General features: G+C 48.4%; 1 protein-coding gene across 2 annotated transcripts in view; it reads right to left on the minus strand.

Annotated features, from left to right (window-relative positions):
• Gfra1 (GDNF family receptor alpha 1) overlaps window positions 1-19,430 on the minus strand; it is a 193,968-nt gene that overhangs the window by 11,956 nt on the left and 162,582 nt on the right. For both annotated transcript variants that reach the window (XM_055591547.1, XM_055591546.1), the window contains 3 exons: window positions 16,109-16,218; window positions 13,225-13,359; window positions 9,897-10,078 (listed from right to left, as the gene is read on the minus strand). In XM_055591547.1, coding sequence (XP_055447522.1) covers window positions 9,897-10,078; window positions 13,225-13,359; window positions 16,109-16,218 — 427 coding nt within the window. The remainder of the gene's footprint in view (window positions 1-9,896; window positions 10,079-13,224; window positions 13,360-16,108; window positions 16,219-19,430) is intronic.

Here is a 19,430-nt window from a genome sequence, read left to right on the forward strand (position 1 = left end):
ACACACACACACACACACACACACACACACACACACACACACACACACACACAGGCTCTGAAATGCATTCCGTCCTTGAGAAATGGATGGAAATGTTGCCTGAACTCACCACAGGCCATGAGATCAGAAAGCACAGCCACCTAACCCCATGAGAAAACAAAAGCAGTGATGAACCAGTGCCCCGGATCCCAGACTGTACCCAGAGAGGAAAGAGCCCTGCGGCAAGGGTGTATTCTGGCAAGTACCATTTTCACGAGCCGTAGACAGGGATCTGATCCAGGTGCAGTCAACGGAGAGCCACACAGGACTCTGGGCCCTGCTACTGAGTCTCTGTAGGGCAAGACCCTGTTTGTGGACATGGCCTTCAGCCACTTACTGTATTGATGCTGGCTGTCGGACGACATGCTCACGCCCTATTCCAAAACTACAGTAACCTACACTACAGTTTCAATGACAGAGTGAGATGGGCCCTTCTCCTTGATGCTGTATGCTAACCTTTCTATGACTCATAATGACAGCACATATTTAAATTATTATAATGCAAGGCTCTCATTTTTGCTACTCACTTTACAAAACAGTGGAGAACAAGCTATCTGCAAGTGTTAGTAAGAGTCTCTGTTAGACTTAGGAACTGGAGCTGAGACGGCCATCAAGGAGATGTCTATGAAAAGGAAAATACTTCTCAAGAGAGAAGCAATTTATTGCCTGCTCAGCTGAGGCTATCCAGCCTGGCTGCTCACTCAACAAATAGGTTTATTCTATTTGCAGGAGATTAGGGATAAAAGGGGGAAGAGAAAAACTGTAAGCCAGAGTTACTGCGCTGTGTGTGCTTAATTGGGAAGGTATCTAGTTGAGAAAACTAGGTCTCTGTTGAAAGGGGGACATCTGGGCTCATTAAAGGTGTGCAATAGATTTTGATAAAAGCTATTTTTCTAAGTCATTAAATTGGTTTTAAGGAACTTTACATTCTCCTTCATTTGAACAATTATTAAACTATAAAATAGAATTGCACAATTGCAAAAACTGTAATCTGAAATTTTACAGCCAGCTATAAAATGCTGTATTATTAACTATACTGAAGATGCTCAAACCCATTACAACTTTTTAAATGAATTACAAAAAAGCCTTTACTGCTGATAAAATAATCTTAAATTACGGCATTATGTAGTCTAACAATATGCCGAACCTAAGCTTGCTACAATACAAACGTGCCAATACAAAGAAATCGTTTCCTGAATTAAGTTTTTACAAGCCCACAATCTGATAGCAGCTGCTGCCCGGAGGCAGCGCACACCTGATCCGCAGGCTGCCTGGGACAGCTTGGCTTCCATGCAGGTGTAGCTTCTGATGTCCCTGCAACCTCAGGCCCCAGGAGTCAGAGCCTCAGTGTGGAAAGGCCTCCCAAGTGACACTTAGCACGACTAGTAAGAAGAGAGGCAGAGAGGATAAGTAATCTGCCCTGGTTTTCACGGCTAGAAGACACTGAGGGAGCCAGGCTCACTTTCAAGTCCAGTTCCTTACATCAGGTCTGGCAGCATGTGTCGAAGCCTGCAACCCCATTTAAAACAATCTGCTCTGATATGTCACTTTTGCCCAATAAAGGATGTGATTGGCTTTTCCCCTTATTTCTTAGAGACAACTTGTAAATCCTTCAGGATTCTTGACAGTGTCTTTACTCGTCAGCCCCAAGAGAGTACCTGAGTGTGTGGTGATGAGATACTTCAAGATGGAGGCCGGCAACCAGAAAAGCCAACCTTGGGTTTCTGGGTCTGAGCTTTGAGTCAAGCTGACCTGACTCCCCGAGACTATCTGGGGAGGACTGGCAGTTATCTTCAGTTCCTACTTAATGCAATTCCAACAGAAACATCAGCCAGTGGGTTGCACGGAGCTTCGTGAGTAGAAAGCACATTCCTGTGACAAAATAATGGGTGCTCATTCCACGGGGAAGGGCACCCCGAGAAATCCCTGACGAAAGCCCTCCCGGACCTTATTTATACCGTCATTTGGCCGGTCCTGCTTTGCATCCTTTACAACAAAGCTGTTAACAGCAATTTTTTGAGTCCATGAGTCATTCTAGTGACCAGATCCTGAAGCTCCTGCAAATGTCTGCATCTGTAACCAGCTGGTCAGACTGGGAGGAGAGCCCAGAAATGGAGCTGGCACCTAAAAGCAGTCTGCATGTGGCCGCGGTCTGACAGCAGATCCTGGCGGCAGTGCCGAGACCAGGTTGTGCTGTAGCACACCGGCCGGCCTCAGAACAGTCATCATCGCTTCCCTCTCCGCTGGTTTATGCCATACGACACTTCAGTCTGCCAGATGTTCAACAAGGATTTAGGGACTGATTTAATCTATGGTGATGAATAAGGTTAGCGGGAAGTGAAATGTTTAAAGTCCTCTGGTTTAGGTAACACGGGACAGGCACGTTGGAAGCACGGAGGAGATTTCGCTTTAGAACATCTCCTCTCCTGGTCAATGTTGTCTGTTCCTTGGTCTCGTCCGAAAAACAGACAGGGAAACCGTACTGATTTCAGGGGCTACTCTGGGCTCATCCGTGGACACTGGTGCATACAGCCGGGCTTATTAACACCAAACTGTCTCACTCTGATTTTGATATGTCTGTGCACCCGTGCATGTGTACGAGGAGGGCGGGAGGGGACCGCACGCGTGTGAAGGTGAACCTTCACATGTACACCTGTGCACGTAGATGACAATCTCGGGTGCTGCAATTCAGGCTGCCATCTGCTTTCTTCTGAGACAGGCCCTCCCTGGCCTGGAGCACGCCAAGCAGGCTGTGATGGCTGACCAGCAGGCCCCGGAGATCTGCTTGTTTCTGCTTTCCCAGAGCTGGGATTATAAGCATGTACACTGAGCACACGGAGCCCTTGGTTGCACACATGCTATTAAGAGCCTATGATGGATGACCTTTTATAAATGAGAATATCAAGATAATAAATCTTAAACCCAGACTTCGCCAGTGCCGTATAGAAACGGGAACAGCTCCAGTCCTGGGCTGTGACTCTGAGAGACAGGGATGGTTCTCGGATATCGTCTCTTTCTATAACTAAGAGTGTTTGCTGCTAACAGTTGTTCCCCACGTCAGCACTGGTTAGAAGCACAGCGAGGCTCTCGGCAGACAGACCCGCTCTCCTGACATGCTGGATGGTCTGACTTACGCTGCAGCTCCAGGGAGCACACTGTTAGGACAGAGCTACCGAGAGAATTATCTAGCTGCCAAGATGGCTCTGGAGCAGTTCTAACCCCCCAAGAAAGACCTGGGCCTTTCTGCTTCGGGGTTCTCTTCCTTTCCTGGCCCAGAATACGAAGAACACCCTACCCACCCTTTGGCTGTCTGCTGACATTTAATTCCTTCTAACAAATAAGAAAACAAAATCTAAAGAGCTTCATCTACTACGGCCCCCTCCCGCATCCTCGGAACAGACTCTCCTTAGCAGCTTGAGCATTCCCAAGACGTCTCTGAGGCACTGAATACACCTGTGAGGAGTACAGCCACTTTCCAAGTGCCAAGGGCTTGGCTGGCCCTGTGCACACTTGAACTGTTCCTTAATAAAAGCCAGAAACTCAAAACATGAATTGTGTTTGAGAGCAGAAATTCAGAAAGGTGAAGGGACATGCTTCACTGACACAAAATAACAGGGAGGCGGGAGTCAGGCCCACCTAACTCCTTAGGTCTGCCTCCTCCGGGGGAACAGCTCCCGGCTATCCGGCACACTTAAGGAGGAAGGCGTGAGAAATACCTGGGGCTAATCCAGGTTGAAGCAAGAGGAACTCAGAGGCCTGAAGAGCCTGCCCCAGACAGACCTGGAGTAGAAATGAGGCCCCTCCTCTCTGCCCCAGGGCTGCCTTCTCACCAGGTGAAGCCCTACCACCATGGGCTCTCTTGTGTCTCCTCACCGACAGAAGATTAACAGGACGCCAAAGCACCCCATTGCTCTGCAAGCATAAATTGCAAGAAAAACATTTAGAATATTGATTAAGTGCTTCATGCTCGAAGATTTAAATTTACCTCCTGTATTTCCAGGATTAGCTGACATAATGGGGTCAGTCTGCCGGCACAAATGATTTACAGAACACCCACTGGCAGCTTTCCTTTGAAAATTTGACACTTAAAAATTTGCGCTTGGTCACAACCAGCAGAGCCCTGGGTATTTAGCAGTTTGGGATAATCACCTTCTTGCTGGGAAGTTTCAAAATCAGTTCTAGACAGGTCTGGCCCTATCTGGAACAAATGGATTGTGTTTGGAACCCACAAGGTACTGGGGCAGAGGAGGCAGGGGAGCCTTCTAAATATAGATCCTAGCCAATATTCTCAGGCATAATATGGAAGAGTTAAACCGAACGTCCTCCCACATGCCTCTGATCTGGCCCTAGGTGACTTCCCATCAGATTCAGCCTGCAGCGAAAGATGCAGTAAGCTTAGCTCTGCCTCTGACTAGAATGAAGAGAGTTCAGGCGACCCTGCTGAGAACCACTTAGAACTGACGAGCGAACTGACGAGCTCTAACAAGGAGAGACTACTGGTGGGCACCATTTCAGGGTGCAGGGGCAGCAGGCGAGCTGACTCTGCATCGCTATCGGGCAGGAACCCTCCTTACAAAGCCTGGCCTGACCCACACCTTTCACAACCCAGACAGCTGCTCCTCTCTGCAATGCTGTCTCGAGCATGAGGGGACCCACATCTTGGATCAACGCTTGGTGGACTTCCGTGTCTCACACACAGATGTGCTTTACTGGGCTGCCAATGGCCCGCAGCCGTCCTGCTGGATCTGAACGGAGCATGTGCTCTTTCACCTGCTGTGTCTCGACCTCAGGCCCAAGGCTGGGCTTGTTTTCTGGGAAGACAGCTCAGCGGGTAAAACATGCCAAGCAAACACTGAGGACCTGCCACACGCTCACACGTCCAGCACCAGGGAGGCAGAAAAAGGCAAATCCCTACTGTGGTCTGTGTAGCAGCCAGCCAAACTTAATCTGAAAGTTCCAGATCAAGTGACATACTGTCTCAGAACAGGGTGGATGGCTTCCTGAGGAATGGCACGTGACTTGTACACTCACACATGTCCACCTGTACCCCCATAACAGGCATGCATACAGGACTACACAAAGCGAACCTGATGAAGGTATGTTCACTCATATGTAAAATCCCAGCACGTGGACTGCTGAGGTAGCCAGAATGATACAGGTTTAAGGTCACCCTGGAGTACAATGTGAGACCCTTTCCCTCTGGAAAGAAAGAGGGTGTGGGTTTTGGTAATCCTGGGAGCCTCCCCCTCCTGATAGCCAATGCAAAACTCCTGCAATTAGACACTGCATAAAGAGTCTTCGCTGGGGCGCTGGAGCTAACAGTGCGCAGATTCCCGGCCCAGGGCTCTCCACTTACATCCCCAGAGGTGCTGGCCTTACCTAGGCGACAAGTACACTCTCTTGGTTTAAATACTGCAAGTGTTTCCAGCTGCCAGGCCACTCAAGTGCACAGATGATGAAGTAATTGGTAGAATTATTAAGGTTTCTTCATTTCCCCCACGACCGTTCCGTACAAGCCAGAGAGACAGGCTAACAATAGCCCAGCTTGCGTCACGCTTGTTACTAGTATGCTGCCAATTAATCCTGACATGGGAGCTTGGCAGGTTACCCCAAACCCAGTATTTTCTCACCTCGGGGGGCCAGCACTTGGACATTGCCTTGACATTTTGTACTAATCAATCAAGTTGTTTCTTAAAGCAGATCCTTCCAGTTACCCGCGAGCCCGTGATCTCCAGGCCCTGCGCTGCCCTTTCCCAGGTGGATATGTGGCTGGTTTACTGATGATTACACTTCTAGGCAGACTTTTGAAAAAAAAAAAAAAAAACAACAAATGCATATTCTTATTTTTTTTCCTTCCAAGGGGGAGTCTCTCTCAAATGTTAAGACAGGTCCTCCAGTCCCCAAGATTCTCCTCGTGTTATTGTGTATTTAAAAATATTACAAGAGGGCGCTTCTCACGGGAAGTGAACTTTAAGGCTGCCAAAGTCTTTGGCTGTCTCCAGATCTGTTACCAATGGATTCCAAGATGGTTCAAGCAAATCCTGTTCTGAGTTGTGACACAGGCAGCAGGGACAAACAGCATTTGAGGATATTTCTAGGACCCCCTGGCAAACGGTAATCCAGCTATCCACAGCCAGGCAGACACGAAGGAAAGGCAGACTTAGAGAATGCGCCTCCTGGGAGTCCTGCTCTGAGCAGAGTCCTAAGTCAGCCGCAGGGACCATGTGCTCAGGTGAGGGCCCTTCACTTGCCACTGTCATCAACCCTAGTCTATGGCCTCAAATTATCTTTCCGCCATTCTTCATGTAGGTCACCCTGAAGAGGTCACAGAGCTACAAAACTTTCATTGGTGAAATTTCAGTCCTGTGTCCTGGACCTGAATCCAGAAGCAGCCCTGAGTGTGGGCTGTAGATTTGCCCTTCACTCCTGTCTTGACCTTCGGCAGGGCAGCACCCTTGTCTTTCTTTCCTGCCCTTTGCTTACTCTCACTCTCCATTCCTAATGTGAAAGTGAGGCAAAAAGATATACTGGCTTTGGGATTAGCCTGCCAAAGACACTAGTTTCAGTGAAGTCACTATCCTCTCAATTGCCTCACTGTTCTGAGTCGTGACACAGGCAGCAGGGACAAACACCATTTTATTTCTAGGACCCCCTGGCAAACGGTAATTCAGCTACCCACAGCCAGGCAGGCACAAAGGAAAGGCAGACCTAGAGAATGCGCCTCCTGGGAGTCCCGCCCCACAGGGGTGCTCTGACGAGAAAGGGGACAGAGGGGCCACATCTCTGGAACTGGGAAATGTGCTACTCTCCAGCCGCCAGCTCTGCCTCACACCACTGCGCCTCAGCATGCTCAGACTCCCATCCCGGAACACAGCCAGGCAGAACCGTTCGTTCCTGTAACGGACCAGTCATGTGGCCAGCCGACTAAGGACCAGCTACATCATCCTGGAGCATCCATTCTAGCCCTGTCTCAACAAATGCAGCTAGGTGATATTCGTGCTCACAGGACAAGGAGGACAAGAATTAGCATGTCCTGTATGAGCACAGTGCTAATGCCCTCCTCCATGTCTTAGGCATAACCACAGGTTCAATGAAACCCAAGGCCTCCTCTCCCAGACGCCAACCCCTGCTAAACTTCCCTATGCATCACAAGGAAGGGAGGTGTGTTCGTCCTCAGTCCTGCCAATCCAATTTCTTCAGAAGTCAACAGAGGCAGACCTGAGATAAACAGCACTCTTTAATTTTATCTTGTCCCTCTGTTTACAAAGCAGAGCGCCTGTCCTAACACAGGAAGTGGAAAGACATGGTTTCTGGGGAATGAATCTAATGTGTGCCTCAGCGTTGCCAGGGTAACTGTATGGTGGTACACAGAGTCTCCTGGTAGGGAGGGTTGGCATGGCATATCTGTGCTGGAGGTGACACACCCATCCTAAGAGCCCAAGCCAGGAGCTGGGACAGGGAAAGGAACTGGGAAGCAGAGGACACATTTTATGGCTGACAGAGTCTTCTCCACTCAAGGAAGGATGGAACTGCAGCATCATGGTTTCCGGTGATTAATCTGAGATGTGGGCAAGCTGCACCTGGCCTGTTAGATGTCATTCACTGAGAAGTGAACCTTTGAGTTGGTTCTGAAAGCTCACGTCTGTGTAGTCTTTAAGTCGCCTTCTGTATCTCCAAGTGTGTACAGAATGATGTAGGTTTTGCCGAAGCAAAAGCTCCCCTTCTTTACTGATCAGAAAGCATTCCTGGACGACCCTCAGCAGCTTATGAGGACGAGGTCCTGACCTTCATCCAACCGCTGGGTTTACTGACACTGGAGTCTAAGTGTGGGAGGCCCAGAGAGCAAAGGCTGACTGTGTGTCTGCAGCAGGAAGGCAAGGTGATGGGGACAGCGGCAGAGGAGAGACGGTCATGTCTGAATTCAGAGCCCCTCCTCCAGGCCGGGAGACCCAACAAATCGGTTTCAGACTCAGAGTGTCCTGCAAAATGGAGATGCCACTGAGCACCTCCATGCTACCCCCAACCCTCCCCGTGCTGCCTCCAGCCCCATCATTCTCTGCAGAGGGAGATGAGCAGATGGAAAGGGCTCAAGAGCGTTTCAGGATTCCAGAGAACACTGGTCCTGATGTTGAGCTGCGTGGTCCAGTTTCTCCCTGATGTTTGGTGTGAGTGAAGATGTCTGAGAGTGTTGAAGCGGGAACTCAGGAGGGGTAGGAGACAGGGACCACAGCTCAGGCGAAGGGCACTGACAGCAAGGTGATGCTGTACAAAGAAGATGGGGAAACCTCTCAGCACTTTGTAGAGCACAGCACTCACGAATGGAGAAGGCACTCCCAAGCTTCTTCCCAGAGCTCGGGAGAGGACCCTCCCAGGGAGGTGGGAGGAGAGATGCTCGGTAGTCAGAGTGAGGTCCCATCATAGCGCCTGAAAGCAGTGCACCAGGCTCTGTCCTCAGCATGAACTGGGCTTGGTGCTCATGCCTGCAACCCAGTGCTCTGGGAGCAGAGGAAGGAGGACCAAAAGTTCAAGGTCAGCCTTAGCTACATAGCAAGTTCCAGGTCAGTCAGGGATACAGGAGACCCTGTAACAGTCCTACAACAGCAAAGGGACAAACCATCCCTTCCCCAGCCCCACAGAGGGCAGAAGCCACCATGTGGTTCCCTTTGTCCCAGCATATAGGCAAAACCATGGACAGGTGACATTCCAGGATTCCTAGCCCTGCTTCTGTGACCCACCAATGCCCAGACTTGAACAGAAACATTGTTTTCCTGACACTTACATCCTCTGATGCAGGAGCCATTGTGAGAGAGTAACTGCCCTTCCCCTCCGGCCACTAAGAGCGTCTTCACAGAGTCAAACTGCACAGGAACCCTGCAAGCCTCCACGTAACCACTGTCTGTTGACAGCTGAGTCCGTACTACTATGAAAACGCAATAAAATGGCAGAATGGACAACGCTCCCTCTGACTGAAGGTGGAAACTGCCATGTTTATACTCTGCTTCTGCTCAGGCACACCTGGGTTGGTCTTCAAGAAGTTTGTTGATCATTTTCACTGGCTCTGGGCACACATGAGGTTTTCCATGGCACTGTGCAGCTTCCCTTACTCTGGGAAAGCATGTTTTTTCCTTGCAAATAACTAGCTTTTCAGGGACTCTACACAGCAGCTAGTAACCCGGCCTCCGACTTCCCTTCAGAGACAGTGAAATAGTCCAATGTAGGTTTGAATGGCTGTAATGGTAATGAGCCAAGAACTCCCTCTTTTGATATGTTGCTGCTTTACCAAGAACACAGAATCAGCCACAAATATAGACAGCCAACTCACCTCTACCACCTCCACCCCCAGAAAAATCCTCTGTGGTGCATCTGCCCAGACCCCTCACTTCATAGAGCCTTGACCAAAGTCCCAGCCACGGCAAGTGGCACTCAGCTCCACGGTTGTCTTTCTCGTCACTCTGAGACATCACGACTCCCAGATGCAATGGGGCTGGAGAGATGGCTCAAGCAGCTCAGCACCAGTACGCTCGCCATACATTCGTGAAGACCTGGGCTCAGATTCCCACAACCCATCAAAGCCAGACACAGTAGCTTGATGTGTAATCCCTCTTACAAGGCAGGAGGCAGAGATAAGCCCCAAGGCTCACACCTAGCCTGGCTTACACAGAGCCCAGCAAGAGCTCTTGTCTCACACAAGATGGAGGAAGATGGCTGACACCAAGGTTCCCACATTGTATGTATGAACACACGTGTACATGCCAAGAAGCTTTCTCTGAAAACCTTCAAATCTGAGTGATACCTTTCAATGAGCGCAGCTCCTCCCAGAGTGCAGCTCTCACAGGAAACCCAGGCCAACTCCTCACCTGCAAATTTGCACAAGGTGGCAAAACGTGTGTGGGGATTTCATTCTCAGACCCTGCTGGCCCTAGAGGCTTGTTCTTGACCCGGAAGGCAGTGGTAGTGGTGGCAGTGGTGGTCTGTGCTGGGAGGGCTGGCTGCCACATGGTCACATCGGAGCCATTGCCAAAGGCTTGAATTGCATTTTCTGCAGTAAAACAAAAGGAAATCCCATTTCAGAGGCCAACAGCAAACATAACAGGCAGGACCAGTACAGCAAAAGAGGCACAGGAGCAATTTTGGTTATAGCACTGATGTCTCAGAACAAAACCTGTCCCCCATTCCCCCATCAACCCTACCCATCCTCCCCCTTGCCCGTCCCATCCCCCCACTCACCACCCACCCCACACACTCATCTCCACACACCCTTCCCCCACTCACCCCCATCCCACACACCCATCCCCCATGCCTAGCCCCCTTACTGCTGCTGAGAACCAGTCTCTTGGATCAGGTACTCAAAAATCAATCCACTCATTAACCACTGAGCAGGACACTGGCTACACCCCCAGCCAGCAAGAACTCATTGTCAGCCCTTTGAAAGACATCCACAGATTCAGAAGTGGCCCCAGTTTCATCATTTTCAGGAAAAAGAAAGCCCTGCGCTGCATTAGAACTCTACCCTGAACAGAGATTTGCCAGTGCCATTTTCTTCACCCCGAAGCAGCGCAAATACTCACTTGGCAGCAGAGTGCAGCCAGTTTCTTTAGAAGAAAAATCTACCCCAAACCTCATCGGTATCTAGTGAAAATTTAAGTATGATTATTTTTCTCCTTTCTGCTTCCAGTCTTCCAAACAAAATCTGCATAATTAGATAGGCAAACCCTGTCTAAATGAAAAGTTTGAAATGTGAAACTTTCAAAGCTTATTATAATTTCATGGGATTAGATTGTTTTTATGGCAAGAGTAAATTGGTTGTGTGTTGTTCCCTTCCCAAAATGAATAAAAAACAGTTTTTAATCAGGTCTTTAGGGATTTGCCCTGGATTTACAATTTTTTTTTTCATAGTCATTGTATAAGAAATCAAACCCCTTCATTTGGGAGCTGAAAGTGCACACTGCTAATGCATGACGCTTACTCGGCACTTTTCGATATGTAAGACAGAATAACAGAGCCCCAGTCGTCCCGCAGAAGTGACATTTTGTCTTAAAGTTGTCATCCTTCAAGTTTAGAAGAACTGGAAGCTTGCTTTCTGCGACTCCACGCTGGGGGCCGTGGGGTCTGTAAGAGCCCGCTTCCAAATGATGCAGCTTCATCCTTCGAGCCTGGCTCTGAGGTTTAAGTGCTAAACAGACCACAGAGAGAGGCAAACCTGAGGACCAGATCCCCCAAGTGGCCTCAGGACAAGGACAACAGAGTTGTCACAAAGCCCGCCCGCTACCCAGCTGTGCCAGCCCCACGCTTGAGCTCAGCTGTTCTCTTGCTCAGTTACTGAAGTATTCCTGATATACCCACTCACTTCAAGGTGTGGCTCCATGTGCTAAACACAAGGTCTTGGACAGCAGAGACAGCAGCAGAAGACCAAAGCCACACCCTCAAACACAACTATCACCAGGAAGGCAAAAAGCAAAACCTACCACACAAGGGTGGTGCAGACCTCCAAGAGAGGACAAAATCTCTCTTCCTTACATGTCCATCTGCCATGCACTTGGCTTTAAACAGACCATTTCCCATTCATAAACTATAACCAAATGATGCTGAAGTTGCACTCATGGTAGGGGACTTTGAGAGAAGCCTGGCTTAGCTGGCAGGACGCGGAATGAGGTTTCCACATCTGAGTCGTGTTCAAGAAACTGTGACGGCTTCTGCTTCAGGCCCTCTGTAAGACACTGTGTTTGCAGTCCTGTGCCCCATGCAAACCAGGGTAAGTGGACTGATAATGAAAGATTTTGGCTTTGGCATTTGTTTTTATTCAAAAGTCAGTAATAAAACTATTCTTCTCTTTACCAAAATATTACCAAAGAGGGACAACTTTAATTTCTCTCTGAGGAACAAATTTTCTCCTGCTTTATTTTTGCTAAAACTTGCATTCAAAAAGAAGAGTACAAGATATTTTAAAAAAGAAGATGCATAAAATGAAACCCAAACAAAAGGTCCAACTGTCACACACTAGCACACCCAATGTTGAGCAAACGCCTCCATATTTATGGCTCCTTTTCTGAGTTTAAATGGTACCTAAGAACTCAACAGATCATTTTGTTTTTAGAAGAACCAAACTAGAGCATTGCAGCTACATTGTTCAAAGCACGTATCAAGAAAGCTTGAGTTTTACTTTCCCCTGGAGGAATGATGAAGAAATTGAAATCCCCATGAGATGTTTTCCATATAGTCGGTAAATCACAAGCTGAAAGAAGCCAAACTTGGCCCTGACATCTAGATTACACTCATGATAGCAGGTCCTTTGGTACCAGCCATGAACAGGTCACTGGGAGTCAGGAGGCTATGCAAGGACCAAAGCTTTGGATCAAAACTCTACCACTCAGGGTCTGTAAGAATGTTACCCTTTTACTCAGCGGTCATGTGGATAAGGCACTTGGATCTCCTAGGGGCCTCATGTGGAATACAGAGAAGGAAACTGCATGGAGCCCACCCCCTTGTAACACTGGGTTGGACTGTCATGCAGAGGATGCCCACCCATCATGGAACCGTGTGTGAGAGAGAGCCAGTGTCCCACTTTTTAAGATTTTCTGATATGCCCATGGTTCACATCTGTATGTCCCTGTCCCTTTGCCAAACAGAATTCCAAAGTGCCATAAGAGTGACCAGTCCTGTCCCCAAAGAGGAATGCCCTGGTCACCAAGGCTCATCAACTCCCAAGATAGCCATAATCCGGGGTAGCCCTGCTGCATGGCCAGACTCCCCAGCCAAGACAGACTATTGCTTTGACTTGGAGCCAGCCCTGACTGCAAGGGACTGATGATCCTGGAGGCCAGTCCTATCAACTCTGTTTGAGCTTTTCACATTACATATTCTTCCAAGTTCTTCAGAACCTGGGAAAGGACTCTCCCTTGGCTGCCAAGATGAAAACCTCATCTGTGGGTAGAGGTATTCTTTCCCCTCGGTTACTAGAATCTCTTGTCCTCACAGGCCTTTGGATCTCGGGCCTGGCAGCACCTGGTTCATCACTTGTGTGGCTCTCTGTTGTGCACTGAGTGTGCCAAAAGAAACAGGAGTCACCAACAGCCATCAGGAAAGGGAGGGAGACAGGGACGGAACAGGGGAGCTAACAAAGGGACGGAACTTCAGCTCAGGAACACATGTACGCACTGACATGCATCTTAGGTTTTGAAAACTCACTGAGACACGTATTGTCCTTAAAGAAGTTCAGGAACTTCAGGCACTCCTCCAGATCATTGCCACTGTTGCTGCAGTCACACCAGGGGGCCACACTGAGGCTGCTGGAGTCTATGTAGTTGGGAGTCATGACTGTGCCTAAGAGAGAAAGAGACAAGCCGTGTTGCCGCTGCTGGTCTGTGTGGACGCCACTCTCCTGTGGCCTAAGAAGAAACAGATGCTGGCCTGACAGTGGAAATGCCACAGCTAACTGCAAACTCTCTGTTTGCTGGGTGGGAAATTACATTAAGCGGAGCATTCTCTTAGCAATTTATCTTGAACACATAAAATAATTTACACAGTTACTTTAAAAATTATAGGCAAACTCCTTGGGTTTTATTTTCTTCCTGCACAAATGGTATGGATGTCACGGAGGAGGCAAGAATTAATTTAGAATCTATGAGTTGCCAAATCCCTTGCATTTTCTTGAAAATGTCATTAATCTTCATAAATAGAGAGTTCTGGGTGCACATATCTTAAAAAATTTCTTTAAGGCTTTTAACCCAGTTTCCTCAGAAGCAAGCAGCTTCTTTAGGGTAACTCAGGGAAGAGTAGACGCTTCTAATGAGATCCCCACATCCGGAATGTCTACAAATGTATACAGGGAAGCTTCCATTCCCCAGATGCTCAACTGATTTAAGTAAAATCATGCACAGTGAAAAGAGATGGTTGGTGTGTAGATCAGCTTCTACACACCAATCAGTTTGTCCGATGTACAGCATGGCAGAAGCCAGGCATGGCACTGCACGCCTGGCACCCAGAGCTTGAGAGGTGGAGGCAGAGGAGCTCACGGTCCTCCATAAATACAAAGATAATCTGCAGCCAGCAGGCTACACCCGACTCTAAGGAAGGAAGAAGAAAGAATACACCGAAGGAAGGCGGGGGAACAGTGGGATCCCCCACTCAGGGACTCCGAAGTGTTGTCTATGGATCACACCAGTTCCCACAGAGATGGTGTGTGGGCAGGCCTTCCTGCTTATGACTTGTGGTTTTTCTGGTGAGTTCTCCTCTGGGAGAAATACACAACGCATAGATATTTAATAAAATCCAAATGTCTTTTCTTGGGTGGCTCATACCAGGCAAGGCTCACAGACGCCAAGAACTTTCTGTTTTTAGTTGCTTTTGTGGAAGGAAGAAGTAGTAGGTGGTCAGAAATCCAAAGGATGAGTTTGGCTACAAAGAGAACAATAGCTTGTAGAAGCTCTTCTGAGGCCAAGGGCATATTGTCATTATCCTACTGGTCTATTACTTTTTTGGACTCATATCTCATCATTAGCATGAGAGTTTGTTCTGCATCTTACAGAGAGGTCTGGTTGGCCAGTGAGGAGGTCAAAGCCTCTGCCCTTCAGATGCCACAGTGGAAAGCCAGAACGATCTCTGTGCAGGAGTTGGGCGCCACCAACTCAGGGCACCACAGAAAGAAGAGATACTGACCCAGGACGGAAATCTTGGCCTGCACAACACACTCCATCTGCCACGTGCTCCCTGCCACGTGTTTCATCATCCTCAAGCACATAAGGCTTTGCCAAGCCTAGGAATGAGCTCATGCAGATGCTGGCAGGCCCTCACCCTGGCCACTCACAGGAGAGTCAATGAGTGTCAGCTCTTGGAAGGACACAGACTGAAGCACTAACGGTGATTACATCTGGGAGTGAGATTACATCTACAGACTTAGCACTGCCTTCTGGGAGCATCCCTGGCTTTACTTCTCTTTTTGTTTTGTTTTCTTTTTAAACAGTACAAATGGCTTAACTGTTTTTGTTATTTCTGCAAGTGTGTAATTTCATGTATTATCCCAGGCATGGACTAAGACCCTCAGTACAGAGAGTATGAATACATTCTGCAGTTCTAACCTTGGTTGGGGCTGTACAGAGCCACAGAAATGGTGCCTACCTGGAGGAAGTGTAACCGTATTATTATGGGTATGGTACGGCTCAGAGGTGTCCCCCGAAAAGCTGGGAGTGCCTGGGGCAGCCTTGCATGAAACACCCACCCCCTTAAACCAAGGGCTCTCACTGAAGGCACTCTGGTGACGAGCTCAGCCTGTGCTGAGTGGGAGGTTCTTCCAGCTGGTCATGTACGTGAGCCTCCCTGGGAGGGAGATGGAGCTGAGGCAGGGCTGTGTGTCACCTTCCACAGCCAACTGTGATGGAGCCCTGACAGAGAAGCCTCAGCGCTCCCTGGCACATGGGGTCAGCGCCTTTCTTCCTGCCCAATCTATTTACCCCAGATATAAGTCTGCCTCTGTCTGGATCTTTCCCCAAGGAGTCCTGTTTAATTTTACTGTTCTCTTGAATACTGAGCTGTGCCTAGCGCCACAGCCCTCCCAAACAAGAAAATGCAGTTCCTGTTTTCAAACAGTTATTTACAGTGGGGAAAAAAATCTCAACAATCCCTTGTACATCGGGAGTCACATGACCAAGAACGAGAACGGCAGGGAGCTATTTAGGACTGGGTGTCCATTTCCAAAGGGTCATTTCTTGGAAAGTTTCTCTGACTTCCAAGCTCCTTCTCCCCAAAGTTCTCTAATTCAATTAATTCTGTTTGATTTTCTCTCTTCTTCCAAATAACCACATTCCCTGATTCTGTTATGTGTGGCCAGTTTTCCAATGCAGATGCTTTACTTTCTTTAAAATTGTGGCCTTCCTGCTCCTTAATTACCAGCTTTTCCCTTTCTCCAACACCTTCTCCCTCCCTTCTTCCTAATTCTTCCTCCCTCCCTCCCCTCAGGCTATCTCCAAACTCCCCAGTCCAGAGTCCACTAGGAAATTACTCCTGCACAGACGTGGCCTGATGCTGTAGATGGATGTGTAATCCAGGTTCTCCTGGACCCCTCCCCAGGTCTTACCAATCAGTCCCGAGTAGGCCAGGAGGCAGTCTGCATAGTTCTCCTTAAGACAGCTGCTGGATGACCTGGACTCTGGCTGGCAGTTGGTAAAAAAATCTGCAAGGCGAGATCTGCAACAGAAAAGGGGGAAGGTGCACTGAAAACACCCCAAGCCTCTGAGCAGAGAAAGGGGTGCAGGGGAGGAGGGCTGTAACAGGCTCCGAGGAGCAGCTTCTGACGCTTCACAGCCCAGGAGGTGCTGGTGGCAGTTGCTGACACTTCAATAAGGAGAGGATTTTGGATATTCACAGTACAAAGACACGATACATTTCTGGGGCAATGAACACGCCAATTAGTCAAATCATTACATGTTACATATGCACATGTACTAAAATGTCACCTCATAGCCCATAAATATGTATAATATGTTATGTTCCTATGACAAATACAATGCACACATGAGGAGGGAAAAGACACTAAGTCTTGGCCAGACATGACAATAATTCCTTTGGCAATAGGCTTCTTGTGCTTCCCCCACACACACTAAATATGGGATATTCTTTCATTTATTCAACCTTCCACCTGCCCCTCCCCAGCCTCCATCTACCTGTGTGCGTCTGCTTGTTTGGACAGAAATCTTCAGGGTCTGTAACTGGAGAAATCCAAGAGGCTTTGAAGTTTCCATTCAATATTTATTCCTGACTAGACTTATTTGCATCTTTAGGAACTACGCTTCTACTCGCTCACCGGAGAGCCACAGTGGGAAAACATTTACTTTATACAGAAACATGTTCCTGGCATCAAAATTGGATCCTACAGCCCATCTGCTCCCATAATTCCTAGAGCCCCGAAAAATCAAGCCTCTGTCTCCCAAGGCTTTTTTCACACCCCAGCCCAGGCACAGGGATGTCCCAGGTGCCCCATGCCACTAGAGAGCTGGTTTTCCTGGGAGCCAAGGGAAAGCCAAGAGGGGGAGCTGAGGCTCTCTGTGGACACAGGCCTGTGGCTGGATGCCTTGTCTAGAGGGTCCTTCCGCCAAGACGCGGCTGTTAGCACTCCCTGATTCGTCAGGAAGCCTCAGTGAGTGATGGTGAGATGGAGGGCACAGAAGGGAAAGCAGGGAAGCCACCCATCGACTCACTCCTCCGGGGGTGGAGAGGGCTGGCTGGGGCCACGAGGCTGCTTTAAGATCTTCAGGAGATATTGTCGGGACCCTGAATGTGAAGAGGCCTCCTGTGAGGTCATCTTGGCAGTCAGCTGTCCCTTTTCTACAGGAGAACACAAGGAACTTGGGGAGCTATGTCACCCAGCAGCGCGGAAGACAACGGGCAGCTGGCACAGTCTGCACCTTCACTCTGGCTACGGAGATGTCCACTGCAGATGCTAGTTCTTCCACAAGAGAAACTAATTTGCTTAGCTCCATCTTTGACGTGAGCACATCTGATTTTTCTGTGTTCAGCTGGGCCAGGCTGTGGGAATTAAAGATTTGTAAAGACCCAATTTTTTTCTAGATTTTGGGTGGGGGAGAGGGTTGTTTTGTTTTTGAGATAAGGTCTTGCTGTGTAGTCCAGGCTGTCCTCAAACTTGTAATCCTCCTGCCTCACCCTCCCAAGTGCTAGGATTACAGGCATGAGCTAGCATGCCTAGGATCTTTCCCACCATTTTTCTGGAGAAGGTACCCAAAGGCCTGGCCAGTGGTGGAAGCTTACAGCACCATGCCGGGCTCTGTGTTCTAGGTGGCAGGGGCATCACAAGGGGTCTGGGAACAGGTGTTTGGATCTGCTTTGTTTTCTCCACACTGCATGGACACTCTTTGGTGAGCCTCTCAGCACACTTCCAGAGCAGGGCCATGGGTTCAAATCACCCTTCCCCTACTCGGCAAGACTCTGATGTGTGTGAGCACCTGGACCACAAACACAGACAAGGCCTTTCTGCTACCCTTTCCCTTCTACTAAACACATGAAATAGCAAAGACCTGGCTATGTCCATAGTCTGGCCAAAGGGTTTCTTTTCTTCAGGAAATCCCTAACGACACCTCAGGCTTACTCAATTGGATCCAATGGCATGCAGCTTGGATAGAGTGTTAATTTCAGAAAAAAAAAAATTCCTGGCCAAGAAAGTTAATGATCTAATGACTCTGAGTTTCTAACTCTGCAAAGCCCACTTCCACAGAACCTGGCTGGTCACGGTGGCCAGCCAAACATACCCCGACCTGTAGACCTCTCCCACCCACCTGCTCTCCAGTGAGACTGAGTCTCTAGTGTACACTGGTAACTGATGATGCTGTGATGTGAAGTACAGTCCCTCAATACAGCTAACACCATCAGGCTCTCCCCAGAGCCAACTCACAACTGGACCCTGGAATAAGAAGCTAATTGAGTCAGTATGTTACAGAAAGCATAAACCTGGTTGTGAGAATCAAACTGGAACCCCAGTGACTCCATTTTGAGAGGGGATTGTGGATGATCCCAGCTCAAAGGCCAGGAAGGCTATGGACCACAGCTTGGAAGCAGAAGATAGCAGCAGTAAGATTAGCATGAAAGAAGTTAGTATCCACAAGAAGGCATTATCCAAAAGCACTTAGGTGCCCCAAAAGCACTTAGGTAATACAGAGGGAGGTGGGGCTCTGAAAGACTAAACAGCCACTGCACGAAGGATGGTTCGGGGGCCTTTTCCTGAGCTCATCACCCTCTTCCATTCTTGGGCGTGCTTTCAACTTCAAAGATATTCTTATCTAACTTAAAGAATATGACTTTTCCTCCATCTTTCCTCCAGGTGGCAGCCAGGATTCTCACCTGATTTGTACTCTATATTTTCTCTTAAATGTGAACAAAATTGTCCTGAAGACTCCTTCTGAGCCTATTTTTAAATTATTTTGCTAATGGGACCAATAACTCCAAAGGGGAACCTCCGTGTCCCCAGTAACAAGACCAGTGCAGAGTTTCAGAATCCAGGTGGGTATGGGGTCACTGTTAGAGCAGCCACATTTCTAGGGAACTTCAGACCTGTTCCACACCTATTCCTCGCCATCATACTTGGAGATGACATGGTCATATATTATGAATCATTCATATATAATGTATCATTTCATATTCCATATGCATGTTGGAAAACTAAAATAAATCCATACAGTAGCATGCTGGAGTCAGCTCACTGTGGGTCGGTGGGCCATTTTGAGGAATTGTGGGAAATGGTTGGCATCAGAATAGTGGCTTGAAAACACCACAATGAGAGTATTTACACCAGGGCAATCAGCAAATGCTATAAAGCAGGTTGTTCTTGGATGATAAATGAGCACCATGTTGAAGAAACATGACAATATAGTTGGTCCTACAGATAAAGA

Source organism: Psammomys obesus, unplaced genomic scaffold (genome assembly GCF_907164565.1).
Source record: "Psammomys obesus unplaced genomic scaffold, mPsaObe1.curated_primary_1811, whole genome shotgun sequence".
Classification (NCBI taxonomy): Eukaryota; Metazoa; Chordata; class Mammalia; order Rodentia; family Muridae; genus Psammomys; species Psammomys obesus.